At 38.7% G+C, this 19,001-nt stretch overlaps 1 protein-coding gene across 6 annotated transcripts in view; it reads left to right on the top strand.

The window, feature by feature from the left end:
- Positions 1–19,001, top strand: part of TP53BP1 (tumor protein p53 binding protein 1) — a 76,330-nt gene that overhangs the window by 17,395 nt on the left and 39,934 nt on the right. For all 6 annotated transcript variants that reach the window (XR_004285796.1, XM_032343485.1, XM_032343486.1 and 3 more), the window contains exons 10-12: positions 291–385; positions 4,204–4,412; positions 15,883–17,206. Coding sequence is in view for 5 of the 6 variants with exons in the window: in XM_032343485.1 (XP_032199376.1) it covers positions 291–385; positions 4,204–4,412; positions 15,883–17,206 (1,628 nt within the window). In the remaining variant the exon portion in view is untranslated. The remainder of the gene's footprint in view (positions 1–290; positions 386–4,203; positions 4,413–15,882; positions 17,207–19,001) is intronic.

The raw sequence follows: 19,001 nt of genomic DNA, 5'->3' as shown, positions 1-19,001 counted from the left end.
CTTTGTAATCATGATGTTCTTTTGTCAGATTGTTTATTTCTCTTATAATCATATGGCTTTATCCTTACTCTTTTTTTCTTTTTTTTTTTTCCATTCTAAGTTTGGATAGGTCTGGTATGAGAAATAGTTAAGTATTATTCATGGCTCTTCCGCCAACCTCTGGTAGCTGTTTGAGAGATTGCTAATAAGATTTGTCTGATTGACTTAGATATTTTTACTGTTAAAGTAAAAAACAAATACAAAACTGTGGTTATAGTAAAATAACCTGTGAATTCTCTCTTTATATAAAGGAATTCCTCAGATCTTGTTGCTCCTTCCCCTGATGCTTTCCGATCTACCCCTTTTATCGTTCCTAGCAGTCCCACAGAGCAAGAAGGGAGAAAAGGTGAGCTTTCTTGATTTGTCTATTGGTCTCAGATTAGAAGAGGAGGAACACTTCTGCCTTGCAAAATGTACTGTTTCTTTATTTGCTTGAACACTGGGACATTATTCAGTAGGGCTTGTGTCTGACTTACCTTCAGAGATGTGGCCTAGTATAAAGTGCTTTCCTTAGTCCTCTGCTCTCCTAGCACTGCACTGATTCTTATACCAATTCTGTATTATTGATTTAATTTTTAAAAAGATCCTTAAGGCAAAATGTTTATGTTTTTAAAGTTTAACTTAAAGTAGTATATTGTAGTAGTATATTAATGAAGAACTGGGTTTATTACTAATAGTCCAGTAGTTTCCAGCAGCATGCTGACATGCTTCTGGTGAAAGGGAACCAAAAATTCTTTTGCTATTTATTTATTTTTAAAGATTTTATATATTTATTTGACAGAGAGACACACAGCAAGAGAAGGGAACACAAGCAGAGGGAGTGGGAGAGGGAGAAGCAGGCTTCCCGCTGAGCAGGGAGCCTGATGCAGGACTCGATCCCAGGACCCTGGGATTGTGACCTGCGCCGGAGGCAGATGCTTAACTGACTGAATCACCCTGGCATCCCTCTTTGCTATCATCAAACCACCCCTTTGCTATCATCAAAGCAATTTTAGCCAGGGAGTGGCTAGGAGGTAGTGGTAGAAAGTTTGACTTCATTCACATTGTCCTTCGTGGACCTAGTGATTTTATATTATTTTATTCACAAGAAAGAATTCCTTTTTACTTAATTTATCTCACTAAACCTCTTTTATTCTGTCCTAGTCTCATATCAAGTAACTCAAGATATTTCTTTTTCTTTTTTTTTTTTTTAAGATTTTATTTATTTATTTGACAGAGATCACAAGTAGGCAGAGAGGCAGGCAGAGAGAGAGAGAGAGAGGAAAGCAGGCTCTCCGCTCAGCAGAGAGCCCGATGCGGGACTCGATCCCAGGACCCTGGGATCATGACCTGAGCCTAAGGCAGTGGCTTAACCCACTGAGCCACCCAGGCGCCCCAACTCAAGATATTTCTTTCTTTCTTTCTTTTTTTTTTTTAAAAAGGATTTATTTATTTATTTATTTATTTATTTATTTATTTAGAGTGTGAGATCACACATACACAGGGGAGGGGCAAAAAGAGAGGGAGAGAAGGAATCTGAAGCAGGCTACCACCCAGTGCAGAGCCTGACATAGGTCTCAAATCTCATGACCCTGAGATCATGACCTAAGCCAAAATCAAGAGTCTGATGTTTATCTGAGACACCAAGGTGCCCCAGTCACTTAAGATATTTTTAAGCTCCTGCTACTTCTGCATGAAAATTTTTCCAATAAATTTCATGATTTTCTTTTTTATTATTTCACTTACCAATAATGATGTAATAGTTAATATTTACTGAGCACTTAGTGTATGCCAGGCATTGTTTTGTGTACTTCTCTTTGGTTCTAGGTGCTTTTCTTTGTTTTTTGGTTTGTTTTGTTTTTTCACTTTTCATTGAACCCTCACAACATTCCTGAGAAGTAGGTGCTACTTTTATCTCCATTTTACAGATGAAGAAATCAGTCATGAGAGAATTTACAACTAATAAGTCATAGAGGCAGGATTTGAACTCAGGCAGCTGCTTCCAGGGCCAGTGATCTTATCTGTTGTTTACATGCCTTCTATAATACCGTGCTGTCTCTACTGTCAAGTGATGTAAATATAGAAATATGTTTAACTGTTTTTCAGGTGCAGTTTACCCATGACAAAATTTAATCTTTCTAAGTCTTTCTAAGCCACTAAGTTTGTGTCTGGCTATTCGTCTTGAAATCAGTTGTAGGTATCCAGATGGACTAGCACAACTTTAAGCATAACATGATTAATGATATCTTTAGTAAAAAATAAAAGTAATCCATTCTACAAAAAAATTCCAACGCAAGTTAAGTTTGATTTATACTTAAAACCATTTCTTCTACTCATAGTGTGAACATTGAAGATACATAAAAGTTACATTAAAAATGCTTTCTCCCTGACTGTAAAATAGTTAATACGCACTGTGGAAAGTTTGGAAAGCATATATGAAAGTAATGAGAAAATAAAAATCATGTGGATATCGCAGTCCAGCTACAATTAATATTAGGATATGTTTACTTTCAGAATGTTTTCTATGCATAAAGAAGTATTTAACACACTTAGGAATATGTTAAGTATATGATTCGGTGTTCTTTTTTTTTTTTTTTTAATATTTTATTTATTTATTTGACAGAGAGAGATCACAAGTAGGCAGAGAGGCAGGCAGAGAGAGAGAGAGAAGCAGGCTCCCTGCTGAGCAGAGAGCCCGATGCGGGACTCGATCCCAGGACCCTGAGACCATGACCTGAGCCGAAGGCAGCGGCTTAACCCACTGAGCCACCCAGGCGCCCGGTGTTCTTTTTTTTTTTTTTTTTTTTTTAATGTAATATACTGTATTTTCTCCTGTCAAATGTATTTTAGAGTTAATGTATTTGCTTAATATGTGCCTCTTCGTGTGTCTATATTTGCTTGCTTCCTTCTTTTTCTTTCTTTCTAAAATTATGAATCTAAAGCCTAATTGATTGATTGACTGATTGATTTGAGAGAGAGAGAGAGAGAGAGAACAAATAGGCAGAAAGGCAGGCAGAAAGGGAGGGGGAAGCAGGCTCCCAGGGAGCCTGATGCAGGGCCGGATCCCAGGATCCTGAGATCATGACCTGAAACGAAGGCAGTCACTTAACCCACTGGGCCACCCAGTCGCCCCCTTAAAGCCTTTTTTATATGTGGTGCTTAGAATAGTGGGTCTTTAATAAGTGCTTTGTCATGGTGACAGATCAAAAGATGTTATGAAAATACTTACCACAGCTGTAGTAGCAGCTGAAGACTGGTAGCACCAGATTGCAACCTAGCATTAAACTGGGATGTGAGGTTGAAGTCAAGCGAAGCAGCAGGGGTAGGTATTAAAGTGAGGCCTAGCCAGTACCATGAGTGTAGATTGCAGTGAAAAACCTAGTGGCATAGATAGTTTGTGAGAGTGGTCTAGAGGGAAGCCTGTTGGGGTCAAGTTGTAAAAAGGGGGGAAAGAGTTGTTGAATAACTATTGGGTAGCTACCCAGCTAGCTAGGTGGGTTCTGAGGGAGAGCCCGTTACCCTGCAGGTGGGTAGTATATTGCGGGAACACAGTGGGGAGGTGGTGGTGGGTGTGTGGGTGGGTGTGTGTGCGCGCGCACCAACGTGTTTGCTTTCTCTGTGGGCAATTTGTCTCCTGATTAGTGGCTTGGTACTTCATTCTTTGATAAATCACTGCTGATGGGCATTGTTAGATTTATTTTCTTCTGTATTTGTCCTTGCATTCATCTCTCTGTGGTTAGCAGTTGTTAAGGCAAATGTAATGAGTTCATAAATAAGTAGATATTGGAGTGGTGACAAGTTCTGCTTTTCAAGGCCTGTGGCAGAATATATGATGGTTAATTAGATGACATTAATCTGGATGTTCCTATGGCAAATATGAAAAACTGAGTTATAGTAGGGAAAGGGGTTCAGAGGAACCGAGTTAATGTTTCATGTGGACGAGTGGATATCCCCAGATGAACCCCATTTTCATCTCTATCTCAGAATTTTGGAAGTGTGGACCTTCCTCCTCCCATGGAAAGAAAGAATTGCTAGATTTCTGTGATGCAATCTACTGTTTATCTATCTGCTTTTCTGAAAATTAAATCACAGTTTTTTTAGGAATGGAAATTTCTGTAACATAATTGTTACTAGTGGTATTTTGAACATGAGTGATATTGATATGTTTTTCCTGTTTTAAACCAGATGAGCCAATGGATATGTCAGTGTTATCGGAAGGAAAAGGAGAGTCTTTTGAGAAGAAACTCCAGGATGATGAACCAGTGGAGACAGAAAATCCCCCTCTCCCACCTGAGTCCACTGTATCACCACAGGCCTCAACACCAGTATCTCAGAGCACACCAGTCTTTACTCCTGGGTCACTTCCTATCCCATCACAGCCCGAGTTTTCTCATGTGAGTATTGTAGAAAGAGTGTTTTCCTCCTAATGTTGTTGTTGTTGTTTTAAACCATCTTTGAGGTATAATTTATAAATCATAAAATTCACCTATTTTAAATATATAATTTAGTGATATTTAATACACTTAAGAGTTGTGCAGCTGTCATCACAGTCTAGTTTTAGAACTCTTCCAGAGTCACTTATGTTTAAATTTTGTATTATGTCTTGAGCTTTTTGAAAATGTTCGTGCAAATTGGAGGGGATGTTAATCATAATTCTACTGTAACACAACTACTATCATTTTTGTCTTTCCACATGCCTACTTTTTTTTTTTAAATGAAGTTGCTTATAGTGAACATATAACTTTAATCTTTTTTCCAGGTAACTGCATCATAATGATTTTTCAGTGTTACACAGTCTTCATACTATCTTTTCCTTTTCCTCCTCCTCCTTCTTTATTTATTTATTTATTTTTAAAGATTTATTTATTAGAGAGAGAGAGAGTGCATGCATGGGGAAAGTGAGAGGGAGAGAAGCAGAGTCCAACTCGGTGCTCTATCTCAAAACCATGAGATAGTGACCTGAGCCAAATTAAGAGTTGGATGGATGCTTAACTGACTGAGCCACCCAGGCACCCCCATACTACCTTTTCAAAACTTGTATAGTATTTCTCTGAGTGGATGTACCATAAGCTAACTAATCACTCCTGGACGGAGGGTATTAAGATGATTTTAAGTTTTCAAATGAGAAGTTTTCTTCTAAAAGCAAGGGAAAACTAACATCTTTTCTGTGTAATTTTAAGTATTAAAATAATAGAGTGCAGGTTTTATTCATAGTGAATTGAAAGTCCTTAACTAAATCTAAGTGAGTATATTATATTTTCAGTCTAAATGCCTCTTATAAGACTGTAATCGGGGGGATTATTTTAGTGTTACTGGGAGAACTTCTTTCATGCCTTTTAATTTGTGGGTATTGTATGAAAGTTTATATTTAAAAAGGAACAGTAGTGAAATATACTATAAATTCAGTGTAGAGATAGTAGGAAGAAAAGTTTTAAAATTTCGGAGCACCTCAGTGGCTCAGTTGGTTGTCTGCCTTTGGCCTAGGTTGTGATCCCAGGGTTCTGGGATCCGGCCCAGCTTCGCCTCCTGCTCACCAGGGAATCTGCTTTTCTCTCTCCCTCTGTGCTTTCTGTGCTCTTTCTCTTTTCTCTTTCACTCACTCGCTCTTTCAAATAAATAAAATCTTAAAAAAAAGTTTAATTGCTTTCTGCAGTTTTTAAGACTTGTGTGTTTTGTTGGAAATTCCGTTTTATGCCAATCATTAGAAGTGACTTGGTGGGGTGGTTAAGAATGACGCTGGAGTCAGAACTTCCTAGACTTAGTTCTGGCTCTGCCATTACTGCCATTATGACCAGTTGGAACTGAGTCTCAGTTTCCTCATCAAATCAAATTGGAATATGGATACTACCTACCTCAAGGGTAGTTGTGAAGGTTACATGGGTTAATATATATCAAGTGCCTAGATTAGTGCCTTGCATGATCCAGAAGGGTTAGTTTTGCCAGCATTGAAGAAGTGAAGACATGGCTACCTAGAGGTGAAGTCAGTGTGCATACACTGTACATCTTTTAGTTTTTTCTTTTTCTGTGAAAGTTGTATGTGGATATATATAGTTCTAAAGAATCATCAGAGTTTAGGGATGAGCTATAAGCACTGACCAAGAGCACTGAGAAGAATTTTCTAAAAAAAGGTAGCTGATGTGAAAGAGACCAGTTACAGATGTTTATCAGTGATCAAACGGGACTTTGGGACTTACATGGAAATGTGTATCTTTGCAAAAAGGTATCCCTACCAGAAGAAGTGAAGCCTGGCCACAAAGAGATAACTGACTTTTTGAAGAACAAGGCACTGTTGAAGGAATTGCTTCACCTTCAGCATTTACTAAAGACCTCCAGAGCATTTATAAAACTAGCAATAAAAATTTGAGTCAAATAATGATGTTGAACATAGTTCAAAGGTCCTTTGAACCTAAGATGACTTAAATTTCTTTGGATTTATATTTTGAGATGCCTCAGTCAGTACAGTGGTCCAAGTCTCCAAAAAAAAAAAAAAAGAAAAAGAAAACAAACAAAAAAGTACCTTTACAAATCTTTCAAGAATACCTAAACAGTTTTTATGTTAAGGCTCTGTTTTTACTTAATAAACCTTATAAAAGCCAAAAAAGGAGTCAGATGGTTAAAACAAGTTCTCTCTTCACCCCCACCCAGAGACAACCACTTTCAGTTCCTTCAGCTTTTTCTTGTGTTATCTCCATAACTCTGTATATCATGATTGTATTTTTATGCACTCTCTATTTTTAATTTTTTTAAAGATTTTATTTATTTGTCAGATTGTGAGAGAGCATGAGCATAAGCAGGGGGAGCTGCAGGCAGAGGGAGAAGCAGGCTCCTCGCTGAGCAGAAAGCCCAAAGATGTAGGACTTGATCCTGGTATGACTAGGTCCCTGGGATCACGACCTGAGCCAGAGGCAGATGCTTAACCCACTGAGCCATGCAGACATCCCTCATGGATTCTTTAAAAAAATTTTTAGGGATGCCTGGGTGGCTTAGTTGGTTAAATGTCTGACTTGATTTTGACTCCCCGGTCATGATCTCATAGTTATGAGATTGAACCTGGTGTTGGGCTTCACATCCAGCTGGAGATCTTCCCTCTCCCTCTGCTCCTCCCTGGCCCCCCCAAAAAATTTTTTTTAGCTATTTCCCCATCTTCTCAGTAAAGTTACATCATAATTTTGTTTAAATCATTATTGAATTTACATATTATGAATGTTGTTATAAACACTATTCAAAGCAGAATATGTGGAAATTATTTTTCATGTTTGCATAATTTCTTATTTTCTCTGGAATTGATAATATAGTTTTTAAATTTCTTTAGTTTTCTATAAATTTCTCACTTCATCAACCTTAGGCTCTCCATCAATTGTCAAAATCTCCTTTCAAGATGTTTGAGGGTCTCAAACTTCATCTCTTTGGAGAAACCTCTTTTGGAGACTCCTGATTTCTGATCTTTTCTTTTCTTTTCTTTTTTTTAAGATTTTATTTATTTATTTGACAGAGATAGACACAGCTAGAAAGGGAACACAAGCAGGGGAAGTGGGAGAGGCAGATGCAGGGCTCGATCCTAGGACCCTGGTATCATGACCTGAGCTAAAGGCAGATGCTTAATGACTGAGCCACCCAGGTGCCCCATTTAATCTTTAAAAAAAAAAAAAAAAAAAAAAAAAAAATTTTTTTTTTTTTTTTTAAAGATTTTATTTGTTTAAGAGAGAGAGGGAGAGGGAGAAGCAGACTTCCTGCAGGGCAGGGAGCCTGATATGGGGCTGGTTCCCAGGACCCTGAGATCATGACCTGAGCTAGAGGCAGATACTTAACTGACTGAGGCACTCAGCACCCCCCCATCCTGATTTTTAGTCTTTCCTGTTTTCTTCTATGCCTGGTGTGTTAATTCACCTCCTTTTCACCACAGTCCTTGGAGGTTGTCTTTATGTGTCTTTGTGTTGAATTCTTTTTGGGTTCCATGTCTTACTTTGTTCACTCTCTCATTTTGGTAGAGGACATTGTTTAATAGCATACTTTCTATTCTCATTCTTTTTTTAAGATTTTATTTATTTATTAGAGAGCACATAAGCAGACTCCCCTCTGAGTGGGGAGCCTGATGTGAGGCTTGATCCCAGGACCCTGATCATGAACTGAGCTGAAGTCAGATGCTTAACCGACTGAGCCCCTGAGGTGCCCCTCTACTCCCACTGTTGATTCATAGTTTGAAGAAGTATAGAATCCTAGGTTGGAAATAACTCCTTTTAATTTTTGAAGGCATTGTTCCACTGTCTTCAAACTTGCAGTGTTGTTGAGTAGTGTGCAGCCAGTTGGATTTTGATTTTTAATATGTAAGCTGTTTTTCTCCTTAATGAAATCTTGTAGGACTTACTCTTTTTGTCTCTAGTGTTCTGAAATTTCCAATTCCACAGCACAGGTTTATTTTCATTGTACTGGGTGGTTGTTAAACCCTCTTAATCTAGAAATTTGGGTCCCTTCAGTTCAGGGAGATTTGTTTAATTTCTTCCCCTTTGTCATTTCTTTCTTTCTTTCTTTCTTTTTTTTTAAGATTTTATTTATTTATTTGACAGAAAGAGATCACAAGTAGGCAGAGAGGCGGTGGTGGGGTGGTGGGTGGTGGTGGGAGGAAGCAGGCTCCCCACTGAGCAGAGAGCTGGATATGAGACTGGATCCCAGGATGCTGAGATCATGACCTGAGCTGAAGACAGAGGCTTAACCCACTGAGCCACCCAGGTACCCACCTTTGTTGCTCTTTTTAAGATTTTTTTTTTTTTTTAAGATTTTATTTACTTATTTTTCAGAGGGAGAGCGAGAGCGAGCACAGGCAGACAGAGTGAAAGGCAGAGTCAGAGGGAGAAGCAGGCTCCCCATGGGGCAAGGAGCCCAATGTGGGACTCCATCCCAGGACGCTGGGATCATGACCTGAGCTGAAGGCAGCTGCTTAACCAACTGAGCCACCCAGGCATCCCTAAGATTTTTTCTTTTACTAGAATACCTGTTTTTGGGATTTTGAAACTCCTAGAATAGTCCTGTAATTTTCTTACTTTGTCTTGTACTTTACATTTCTGTCTTTGCAAAAAAAATTTTTTTTTTTTTTTAAGATTTTATTTATTTGAGGGTGCCTGGGTGGCTCAGCGGATTAAAGCCTCTGTCTTCGGCTCAGGTCATGATCCCAGGGTCCTAGGATCAAGATCGCCCTTTCTTGCTCCGCAGGGAGCCTGCTTTCTCCTCTCTCTCTGCCTGCTTCTCTGCCTACTTGTGATCTCTGTCTGTCAAATAAATAAATAAAATATTAAAAAAAAAAAGATTTTATTTATTTGACAGAGAGTGGAGGAGGGGCAAAGGGAGAGGGAGAAGCAGACTTCCTGCTGAGCAGGGAGCCCTGTGCAGGGCTCAATCCCAGGACCCAGAGATTAACGCCTGAGCTGAAGTCAGACGCTTAACCAACTGAGCCACCCAGTTGCCCCTCACCATTTTTTAAGGTGTATAATCCAGTGACTTTTAGTATATTCACAGAATTGTGCAGTTAGTCTCCACAATCTAATTTTAGAACATTTTCATCTCTCCCCCTCCCTCTAAAAGACCCCATGCCCATTAGCAGTCCCTCTATATCCCCTATCCCCAGCCCTAGCCAACTGTTAATCTACTCCATGTCTCTGTAGATTTGTCTGTTCTGGATTATTTCATAAGTAGAATTATGCAATATGTAGTCTTTTGTTTTCTTTCTTTATTTTTTTAAAGATTTTATTTATTTATTTGACAGATCACAAGTAGGCAGAGAGGCAGGCAGAGAGAGAAAGGAGGAAGCAGGCTCCTTCCTGAGCAGAGAGCCGATTTTGTTTTCTTTACATTATCATGTTTTCATGGTTCATTCATGATGTGGCATGTATCAGAACTCCATTCCCCCCCGTTTTCTTTCTTCATTCCTTTTTATTCTGAATAGTGCTACCAGATTCTATGTATATAACACATTTTATTCATTCATCAGTTGATAGACATTTGGGTAGCTTCCCATTTTTGCTTATTGTGAATATGCTACTGTGTACATTCATGGACAAGATTTTGTGTGCACATATGTTTTTATTTCTCTTGTATATGCCTAGAAGTGCAGTTGCTGGGTATAATCTTCTTTAGACCTGAGTTATTAATTTCTTCTTCTGGGTTTTTAATTTAGAGACTGTTTTTTTCTCTGAATGTTCTTTTTGTTAAAAACAAAAACATGTTGTTTTGTTTTATGGGTATACTATCTTATCTGCCTCAGGATATTATTAATAGTTTTTTGAGAAATTTTTCTCTTTCCTGCAATAGTTGCTATTTCTTCAAATAGATTTTAGTTAGTTTTAATGTTTGACTTTAAAATTAAAGGGTTTCCTCAAGTGTCTGATAATCCTTGATTATCTGCTTTGAAAGTTTAATACCAGAACACTGATTCTAAGTTCTGAACTGGTGGTTGATACTTATTTCTGGGATTCACTGTAAAGTGGTCTGCTGGGCAATTTTGATGATCCCCTTGTATCAGTATCTTGATTTGTTTCAGCATGGTCAGTTTCCCCAGAAAACTGTCTAATCTCCTATCTCCTGTCTGTCATTGTTCTAGAAGTCTGTTGATGGAAGAGGGCTGGGGGTGTTGGAAGGCAGGTGCAGGTTCCATTCAGTATGTGAATTTTCACTTCATCTCTCTGTATCTGAGAGTTGAACAACAACTTCTCCTTCTTCTTTTAAAGTTTTTATTTTATTTTATTTTATTTTTAGTAATCTCTGCACCTAACATGGGACTTGAACTGACTACCCCAGAGATCAAAAGTCACATGTTCTTCCACTTAAGCCAGCCAGGCGCCCCTGAACTGCTTCTTAAATAGCTTTCCAACCAGTCCTGCTGTTTTTAGCTCCACCCTCACCACCACTTCCAGAGTCACCTGGTGCTGCTGCCAAGTCCTGAATCTTTTTTTGGACATGGTGGTTCTGTGGTGTAATTTGGGTTGCTTGGCTTTCTCCACTGCTGGCTTAGAATTCAGCTTTCACTAGTCTGTGAAATAGATGATGACTCTTCCAAAATTTTGTTGCAGTTATCATTTCTTCTGTTCTTTTTCTTGAAAATACATGTTTTTTAAAAAATTTACTGGGGCGCCTGGGTCGCTTGGTTGGTTGGGCATCTGCTTTCGGCTCAAGTCAGGATCCCAGGGTTCTGGGATCCAGTACCTTGTCTGGCTCCATGCTCAGTGGAGAGTCTGCTTCTCCCTCTCCCTCTCCCTCTGCTGCTTGTACGCTCTCACTTGCTCACTCTGCCTCTCAATTGAATAAATAAAAAAATTTAAAAAAAAAGCTTACTGTTTCTGGGGCGCCTGGGTGGCTCAGTGCATTAAAGCGTCTGCCTTCGGCTCAGATCATGATCCCAGGGTCCTGGGATTGAGCCCTGCATCGGGCTCTCTGCTCGGCGGGGAGCCTGCTTCCTCCTCTCTCTCTGCCTGCCTCTCTGCCTACTTGTGATCTCCCTCTGTCAAATAAATAAAATCTTAAAAAAAAAAGTTTACTGTTTCTTAGTGGGGTTTTGGAAAAGAGTTAAGGTAAATGTGCGTATTAAATCCACCATTTTGATTTTTTGTCCTTATCTATTGAACTTATTACGTTTTATTTTTAATGGCCAACCTTTGCACATCTGTTATTCTATACCTTGATTCCTGGAGTCCAAGTCAACCTAATTATGATGTTGTAAGATCTAAATATTTATGAGTTAAATACTGATCAAAAGATAATTAGGATAAATGTAATTTTGTGTATTTTTTTTCCTTCTTAATATATTTGTTAATTGCATCGCCTCTTTGACCCTTCACAAGGGTGTAAAAATTTTCTTTATTTGAGAGAGCACAAGCAGGGGGAGCAGCAAGCAAAGGGAGAGGGAGAAGCGGGCTTCTCACTGAGCAGGAAGCCTAATGTAGGAAAGGATTGGTAAAATATGGTTTGATACTTGACACTTTTTTCATATCTGATATACATGTCAGTTCAGGGTTGACAGATTACAGATGACTATGAATAGCTCTTAAGCTCTACGTATGTGAGACCAGTTTTTGACTGGTTGGGTTCTATGGATTTAGGTCTGTACTGAATCTAGACTTAAAGATGGACTCATACTGAGCGTAGATCTGAGAGTTCTCCATCATTTTTTGTTCAGAGCCCTGGAGAGTTTCTGTTCGCTTACCTCAGTTATTCTGACCAGGCCTCCAGGGAGTCTCAGCACTGTGATTATTATGGGCCAAACACTCTTGAGGCTAGATCCAGGCAGTCCTTAGAAATAGAGCTTGTTGATAGGCTGGTTAGCCCATGACTAAAGTTCCACTATATTAAGCAAAAGTCCCGTAAAAAAAATCACACCAGTGGGGCACCTGGGTGGCTCAGTGGGTTAAGCCTTTGCCTTTGGCTCAGGTCATGGTCTCAGGGTCCTGGGATCGAGCCCCACATCGGGCTCTCAGCTCAGCTGGGAGCCTGCTTACCCCTCTCTCTGCCTGCCTCTCTGCCTACTTATAATCTCTATCAAATAAATAAATAAAATCTTTAAAAAAGAAATCACCCCAGTATTTATTCTAATAATGCTTATAAGGTATTCATAATTGGGGGGGCAACTGTTTAATGGATATATGGTTTCCTTTTGGGGGCAATGAAAAATTTTTGAACTAGAGGTGGTGGTGGTTGCACTGCCTTGTAAGTAAGTGTTCACTCTGAAGTGGTTAGTTTTCTGTTATGTAAATTTCACTTAAAAGATATGTGCAGTTTATTAACAGTGTCTTATATGTAAGCCTTTGTAAAATGACTTACTTTTTGCAGTAGGGAGAATTACGTATTTGTTGTAGAGGATGTCTAATATATGGATAAATGAAAGTTAAGATCATAATTATATTGGGGCACCTGGGTGGCTCAGTCTGTTAAGTGTCTGCCTTTGGCTCAGGTCATGATCTCAGGGTTCTGGGATTAAGTCCCACATCAGGCTTCCTGCTCTGTGAGGAGGCTGATTCTCCCTCTCCCTTTGCTTGCTGCTCCCCCTGTTTGTGCTCTCTCTCTCAAATAGATAAATAAAATCTTAAAAAAAAAATCAATTATTCTATCTCAGAAGTAACTACGTTTAACCTTTTTTTAAATTTTTTTTTTTTTTTTAAGATTTTGTTTATTTACTTGACAGACAGAGATCACAAGTAGGCAAGAGAGGCAGGCAGGGAGAACAAGGAGGAAGCGGGCTCTCCGAGGAGCAGAGAGCCCGAGCGGCGCCCAATCCCAGGAGCCCAGGATCATGAACTGAGCCGAAAGCAGAGGCTTTAACCCACTGAGCCACCCAGGAGCCCCACATTTAACCTTTTTATGTGTGTATTTATTAATTTAAGAATACATGAAATTAAACATGTATAAAAAGAGTATAGTAAAATACATATTCATGAACTTTTTTTTCCTCCACTGAAATAGAGACTTTCTATTTGGTGCATAGCCTGAATGTTTTCCTCTTTTAATGTTTATAAAAGTAACTTTCTTTTTAAAGATTTTATTTACTTGTTTCACAGAGAGAAAGACAGAGAGGGAACATAAGCAGGGGAAGTGGGAGAGGGAGAAGTAGGTTCCCTGCTCAGCGGGGAGCCCAACGCAGGGCTCCATCCCAGACCCCAGGGATCATTGAAATACTTTGTGTCAAAAGTTTTACATGAATCTCTTTCTTGGGGCACCTGGCTGGCTCAGTCAGAGGAATATGTGATTCTTTATCTCAGGGTTTTGAGTTTGAGCCCACATTGGTTGTAGAGATTAGTTAAAAAATATAATAAAATCGGGCGCCTGGGTGGCTCAGTGGGTTAAGCTGCTGCCTTTGGCTCAGGTCATGATCTCAGGGTCCTGGGATCGAGTCCCGCATCCGGCTCTCTGCTCAGCAGGGAGCCTGCTTCCTCCTCTCTCTCTGCCTGCCTCTCTGCCTACTTGTGTTCTCTGTCAAATAAATAAAATCTTAAAAAAAACCATATATATAATAAAATCTTTAAATGAATCTCCTAATTAGACATTTAAGGTGTTTTATATTGTTTTCTATTTTAAATAAGAAATTTGGGGTGCCTGGGTGGCTCAATTGGTTGAACAACTGCCTTTAGCTCAGGTCATGATCAATGGAGTCCTGAGATAAGAGTCCCACATTGGGCTCCTTGCTCAATAGAGGGTCTGCTTCTCCCTCTGACTATCCCCCTCTCATGCTCGCTCTCTCTCATTCTCTTTCTCTCAAATAAATAAATAAATAAAATCTTTTAAAAAAATAATAAATTTGCACTGAACAGTATTATAGCTTAAGTCCCAGTTCCATCAAATCATGTCCCTGAAATGGAATTATTGAGTGAAGGGGTATATGAAGTTTCAGGACTGTTGTTTATTGTCCTAATGGCACTTAGAAACACTGAACCAGTTTTTACTCAATCATACTCGAGAGTCTCAAATTAATGACTTTTATCACCTGAGAGGGTACAGAGTAACCCCAGATGTTGAAATGTAAGTGGTTATGGAATATATGCAATGTTTGGCAACCTGTTTAGATTTTCTCTTTCCGTTAAAAATCATAGGCAATTAATGCCTTACCAGCTACATCTAGAGTTATATAGCATTTATGTCAGGCAAAATAACACACTAAATGTAAGTTCTTACATAAAAACATGTCTAAGCTTTGAGTTATTTTCTTTTTTTTATATTAAGATACTTAAAATAAAATACCATTTTAAGTGGATAGTTTGATGAATTTTGGTAGTTGTGTACAAATAATAACTGCCACCATCAATGTAGAAAAGTTTCCTCACCCTCATAAGTTTCTTCGTAATCTTTGCAGTTAATTCCTCCTCCCCATCCTCCTGATCTCTTCAACTTCAGGCAACCACTCCTCTGCCTTCTGTCACTGTAGTGTTTTTTTTTTCTTTTTTGAGAATTTCACATAATTGGAATCATAAAGTGTATATGGTCTTTTGTGTTTTAATTCTTAGCATATTTTTGAGGTTCATTTGTATTACCTGTATTAGCATCTTACTCCTTTATGTTGTTGAATAGTATTCCGTAATATACATATCCACAATTTGTTTATTCGCCAGTTGACAGATATTTGAGTTGCTTCTAGTTTTGAACTATTAAGAGTAATACTGCTATAAACATTTGCATACACATTCTAGGATGGGCATAGGATTTTATTTCTTTTGGGTAAATACTTAAAAGTGGAATTTCTGCGTCATATGGTAATATATGTTTTACTTTGTAAGATACTGTCCTGCTCGTCTCCATTTTGCCTTCCCACCAGCAGTGTATGAGAGTTGCACTTGTTCACATCTCACCCACGGGATGTAGTCTTTTTAACCTCAGCTGGCCTTGTTGGTATATAGTGGTGTCTGTTGACCAATGATACTATAAGCTTTGGATTAACATCTGTTTTATGAATGCTAGCCTGTTTTGAAACAGTACAAAGTAAAATAAGTGTATATGCCCACATTGTAAGAACTGAAGTGGGCTGTGTAAGCATTTGTTCGAATGATTACTATGAAATTGAAGGCCCACCAAACATATGAAATGATTTTAGTAGCTTGGTGATGTACAGTTAAATTTAAGTGTCCTCCTACCCTTAGAAGGATAAGATAATACTTCATTGTTTTTGTTTATATTATGCTGATTCTAGGTTAGTGGTTCACAGGAAAAGGATTAAACAGAATGACTTGTATTGCTGAAAAGACTGGTGGTGACTTATGAGCTTTGTATTTCTGAGATTATGGCCCTTGAGTTCTATAATTCTTGAACAATTGATTGAGAAATTTTAGATGAATTCAGAGATTAGATATAAAAGAAATATTATGAACAAATGATTTATTTCTTTTTGTTCCTCAGGACATTTTCATTCCCTCTCCAAGTTTGGAAGAACGATCAAGTGATGGGAAGAAAGGTGGAGATTTGCATAGTTCATCTTTGACTGTTGAGTGTTCTAAAACTTCAGAGATTGAACCAAAGAATACCACTGAGGATCTTGGGCTATCTTTGACAGGGGATTCTTGTAAGTTGATGCTTTCTACAAGTGAGTATAGTCAGTCCCCAAAGATGGAGAGCTTGAGTTCTCACAGGATTGATGAAGATGGAGAAAACACACAGATTGAGGATACTGAACCCATGTCTCCAGTTCTCAATTCTAAACTTGCTCCTGCTGAAAATGATAATATCCTGATGAATCCAGCACAAGATGGCCAAGTAGAACTGAATCAGAATGATAAAACAAGAGGGGATGACACAGAAACCAGGGACGACATTAGTATTTTAGCCTCTGGCTGCAAAGGCAGAGAAGAGACTGTAGCAGAGGATGTTTGTATTGATCTTACTTGTGATTCAGGGAGTCAGGCAGTTCCTTCTCCAGCTACTCGATCTGAGGCACTCTCTAGTGTGTTAGATCAGGAGGAAGCTATGGAAATTAAAGAACATCATCCAGAGGAGGGGTCTTCAGGGTCTGAGGTTGAAGAAATCCCTGAGACTCCTTTTGAGAGTCAAGGAGAGGAGCCCAAAGAAGAAAATACGGAGAGTGTCCCATTGCATCTTTCTCTGACTGAAACTCAGTCCCAAGCGTTCGGTCTTCCAAAAGAAATCCCAAAACAAGAATGCCAGGAAGCTATGGAAGTTGAAACCAGTGTGATTAGTATCGATAGCCCCCAAAAGATTCCAGTACCTGACCAGGAATTGGAACATAAGGATCAGGAAGCGTGGGAAGAAGCTACTTCAGAGGATTCAAGTGTTGTCATTGTAGATGTGAAGGAGCCATCTCCCAGAGTTGATGTTTCTTCTGAACCTTTAGAGGGAGTGGAGAAATGCTCAGATTCCCAGTCGTGGGAGGATGATGCTCCAGAAATAGAACCATGTGCTGAGAATAGAGCTGATGCCCAGGAAGGAAAGAGTGCAGAATATGAAGGAGATCTGAAATCAGTGACTGCAGAAAAGGAACCTGTAGAAGTACATTCTTCACAACCTCCCTTGACTTTAGAGAGAGCAGGTGATGCTCTGGGACCTGACCTAGAGATGCAGCAGGCAGAACCTCCAGAGAAAACTGACAACGCGTTAACAAAAGACTCAAAAATAGCTAATGCAAAGCAGCTGGGCTCAAGTGTAGAAGCCCCGGAACTGGAGAAGGGCTCTGCCCATGCTTCGCAAAGCTTCTGTGAAAGCTCTAGTGGTGAGTGTGCTTGGAAATTGTTGTGTGTTTCCAACCAAATTGTAACTTGGAATGGAAGGTAGGAGGGAACTGTGCTTGTATCAGGGCAGAAAATTTACTTGGAGTTATGGTTATGAATAGCCAATAATAGTTGTATGTCAGCTTTGTAACTCAGTAATAATCAAAATGAATTTTCTAAGTATTTGGAAATTGTATCAGTCTTGTTTTCTACTTAGGTCCCAACCGTTTTTTATATTTTTGTATTTTGAAAGTTTCCTTGAAATACAAGGATTTTTTTTTTTATTACCCTACATAGTAAAATATTTAGAACTCTGTTAATGAGTGTACTGTTTTTTTCCTCTTTATGGGCAAAAATTATAAATTTGGTTCAACACATATATATCTTAAATGTTAAACTGGAAGAGGTATTAGTTTGTGTTCTTTACCTATTTTATCTAAGATCAGAATGAGAATATAGATTACTTTCTTTTTTTAAAGATTTTATTTTATTTATTTAACAGAGAGAAAGAGCACAAGTAAGCAGAGAGGCAGGCAGAGGGAGAGGGAGAAGACGACTCCCCACTGAGCAGGGAGCCCCATGCACGGCTTGATCCCAGAACCCTGTGATCATGACCTGAGCCAGAGGCAGCCGCTTAACCATAATGAGCCACCCAGGTGCCCCATAGATTACTTTCTGAAATATTTGTAGAATATTCTATATGACATTAGCTGAAAAGAATCCCAACTTTCTAAATGCCAAGAGTTCATATAATTTAAAAACAAAGTTTTTAAACTATGAGTTTAAAAAGCGATTGAGTTCATATAATTTAAAAACAAAGCAAACTCCAAAAATAAAAAAAAATAAAAACAAGACACCAAGTTAAGAAAACAAGCCTCTAGGGATATGAAAATGCAGTATTTGGACATCTTAGCTATTAGTATGGGTGATGGGAATTTCTGGTGGCTTAAACTTGTCTAGGTGTGATTATTAGTAGTACTTTTTTTTTGGTACCTTTCAGAATTGCCCCTGTTCGTTAAGAGTTAGGTTTGTAATCAGGATTCCAAGACACTCCCCACCCCACCGCTTTTCAGAACAAGAAAATGTAGCTGAAGAAGATGTTAGGGGTTATGGGTTCAAGTCTTTTCTTTCTAAAGTCAGGACTAATTAATAATTAAGGTGGAACTAGAACCTACGTCTCCTGATTCTGAAGTCTCTTGCTTTTTACTCCTGTCAACTGTGTAATATAGTTTCTCTGAATCTGACGAATAATGGAAACCATCTGAATGATCTAATATTGTTGAATATTTTTGTAATTGTGTTACATCTAAATACTGTTGTTGACCTAGGCTAAGAAAATATTAGAACCTATAGATTGTTTTAATATGGTTACTTAAGAAAATTTTTAAATTATCTTAGCAGTTGTATGCAGAAGAAGCTTCTAACATTGGGATATTAGTTCTGTCACGTTAACTGTATTCTCCATGAATTCTTGCTTACACTATTACTTGGCAGGGACAGTTTTTATCGTGGACATTCCCATAGTAAAACTTATTTTTGCTAATATTTATCTAGATTGTTGAAGATACTAGTAAGTTATTTTCTGCTTGCTTCAAGATTTTTTTTTCTTTTTTTTAAAGATTTTATTTATTTGACAGACAGAGACACAGGGAGAGGGGAACACAAGCAAGGCAAGTAGGAGAGGGAGAAGCAGGCTTCTCGCCAAGCAGGGAGCCCGACCTGGGGCTCTATCACAGGACCCTGGGATCATGACCCAAGCTGAAGGTAGATGCCTAACAACTGAGCCACCCAGACACA

This window comes from Mustela erminea, chromosome 5, assembly GCF_009829155.1.
Source record: "Mustela erminea isolate mMusErm1 chromosome 5, mMusErm1.Pri, whole genome shotgun sequence".
NCBI lineage: Eukaryota > Metazoa > Chordata > Mammalia > Carnivora > Mustelidae > Mustela > Mustela erminea.
This window is presented reverse-complemented; position numbering and strand designations above follow the sequence as displayed.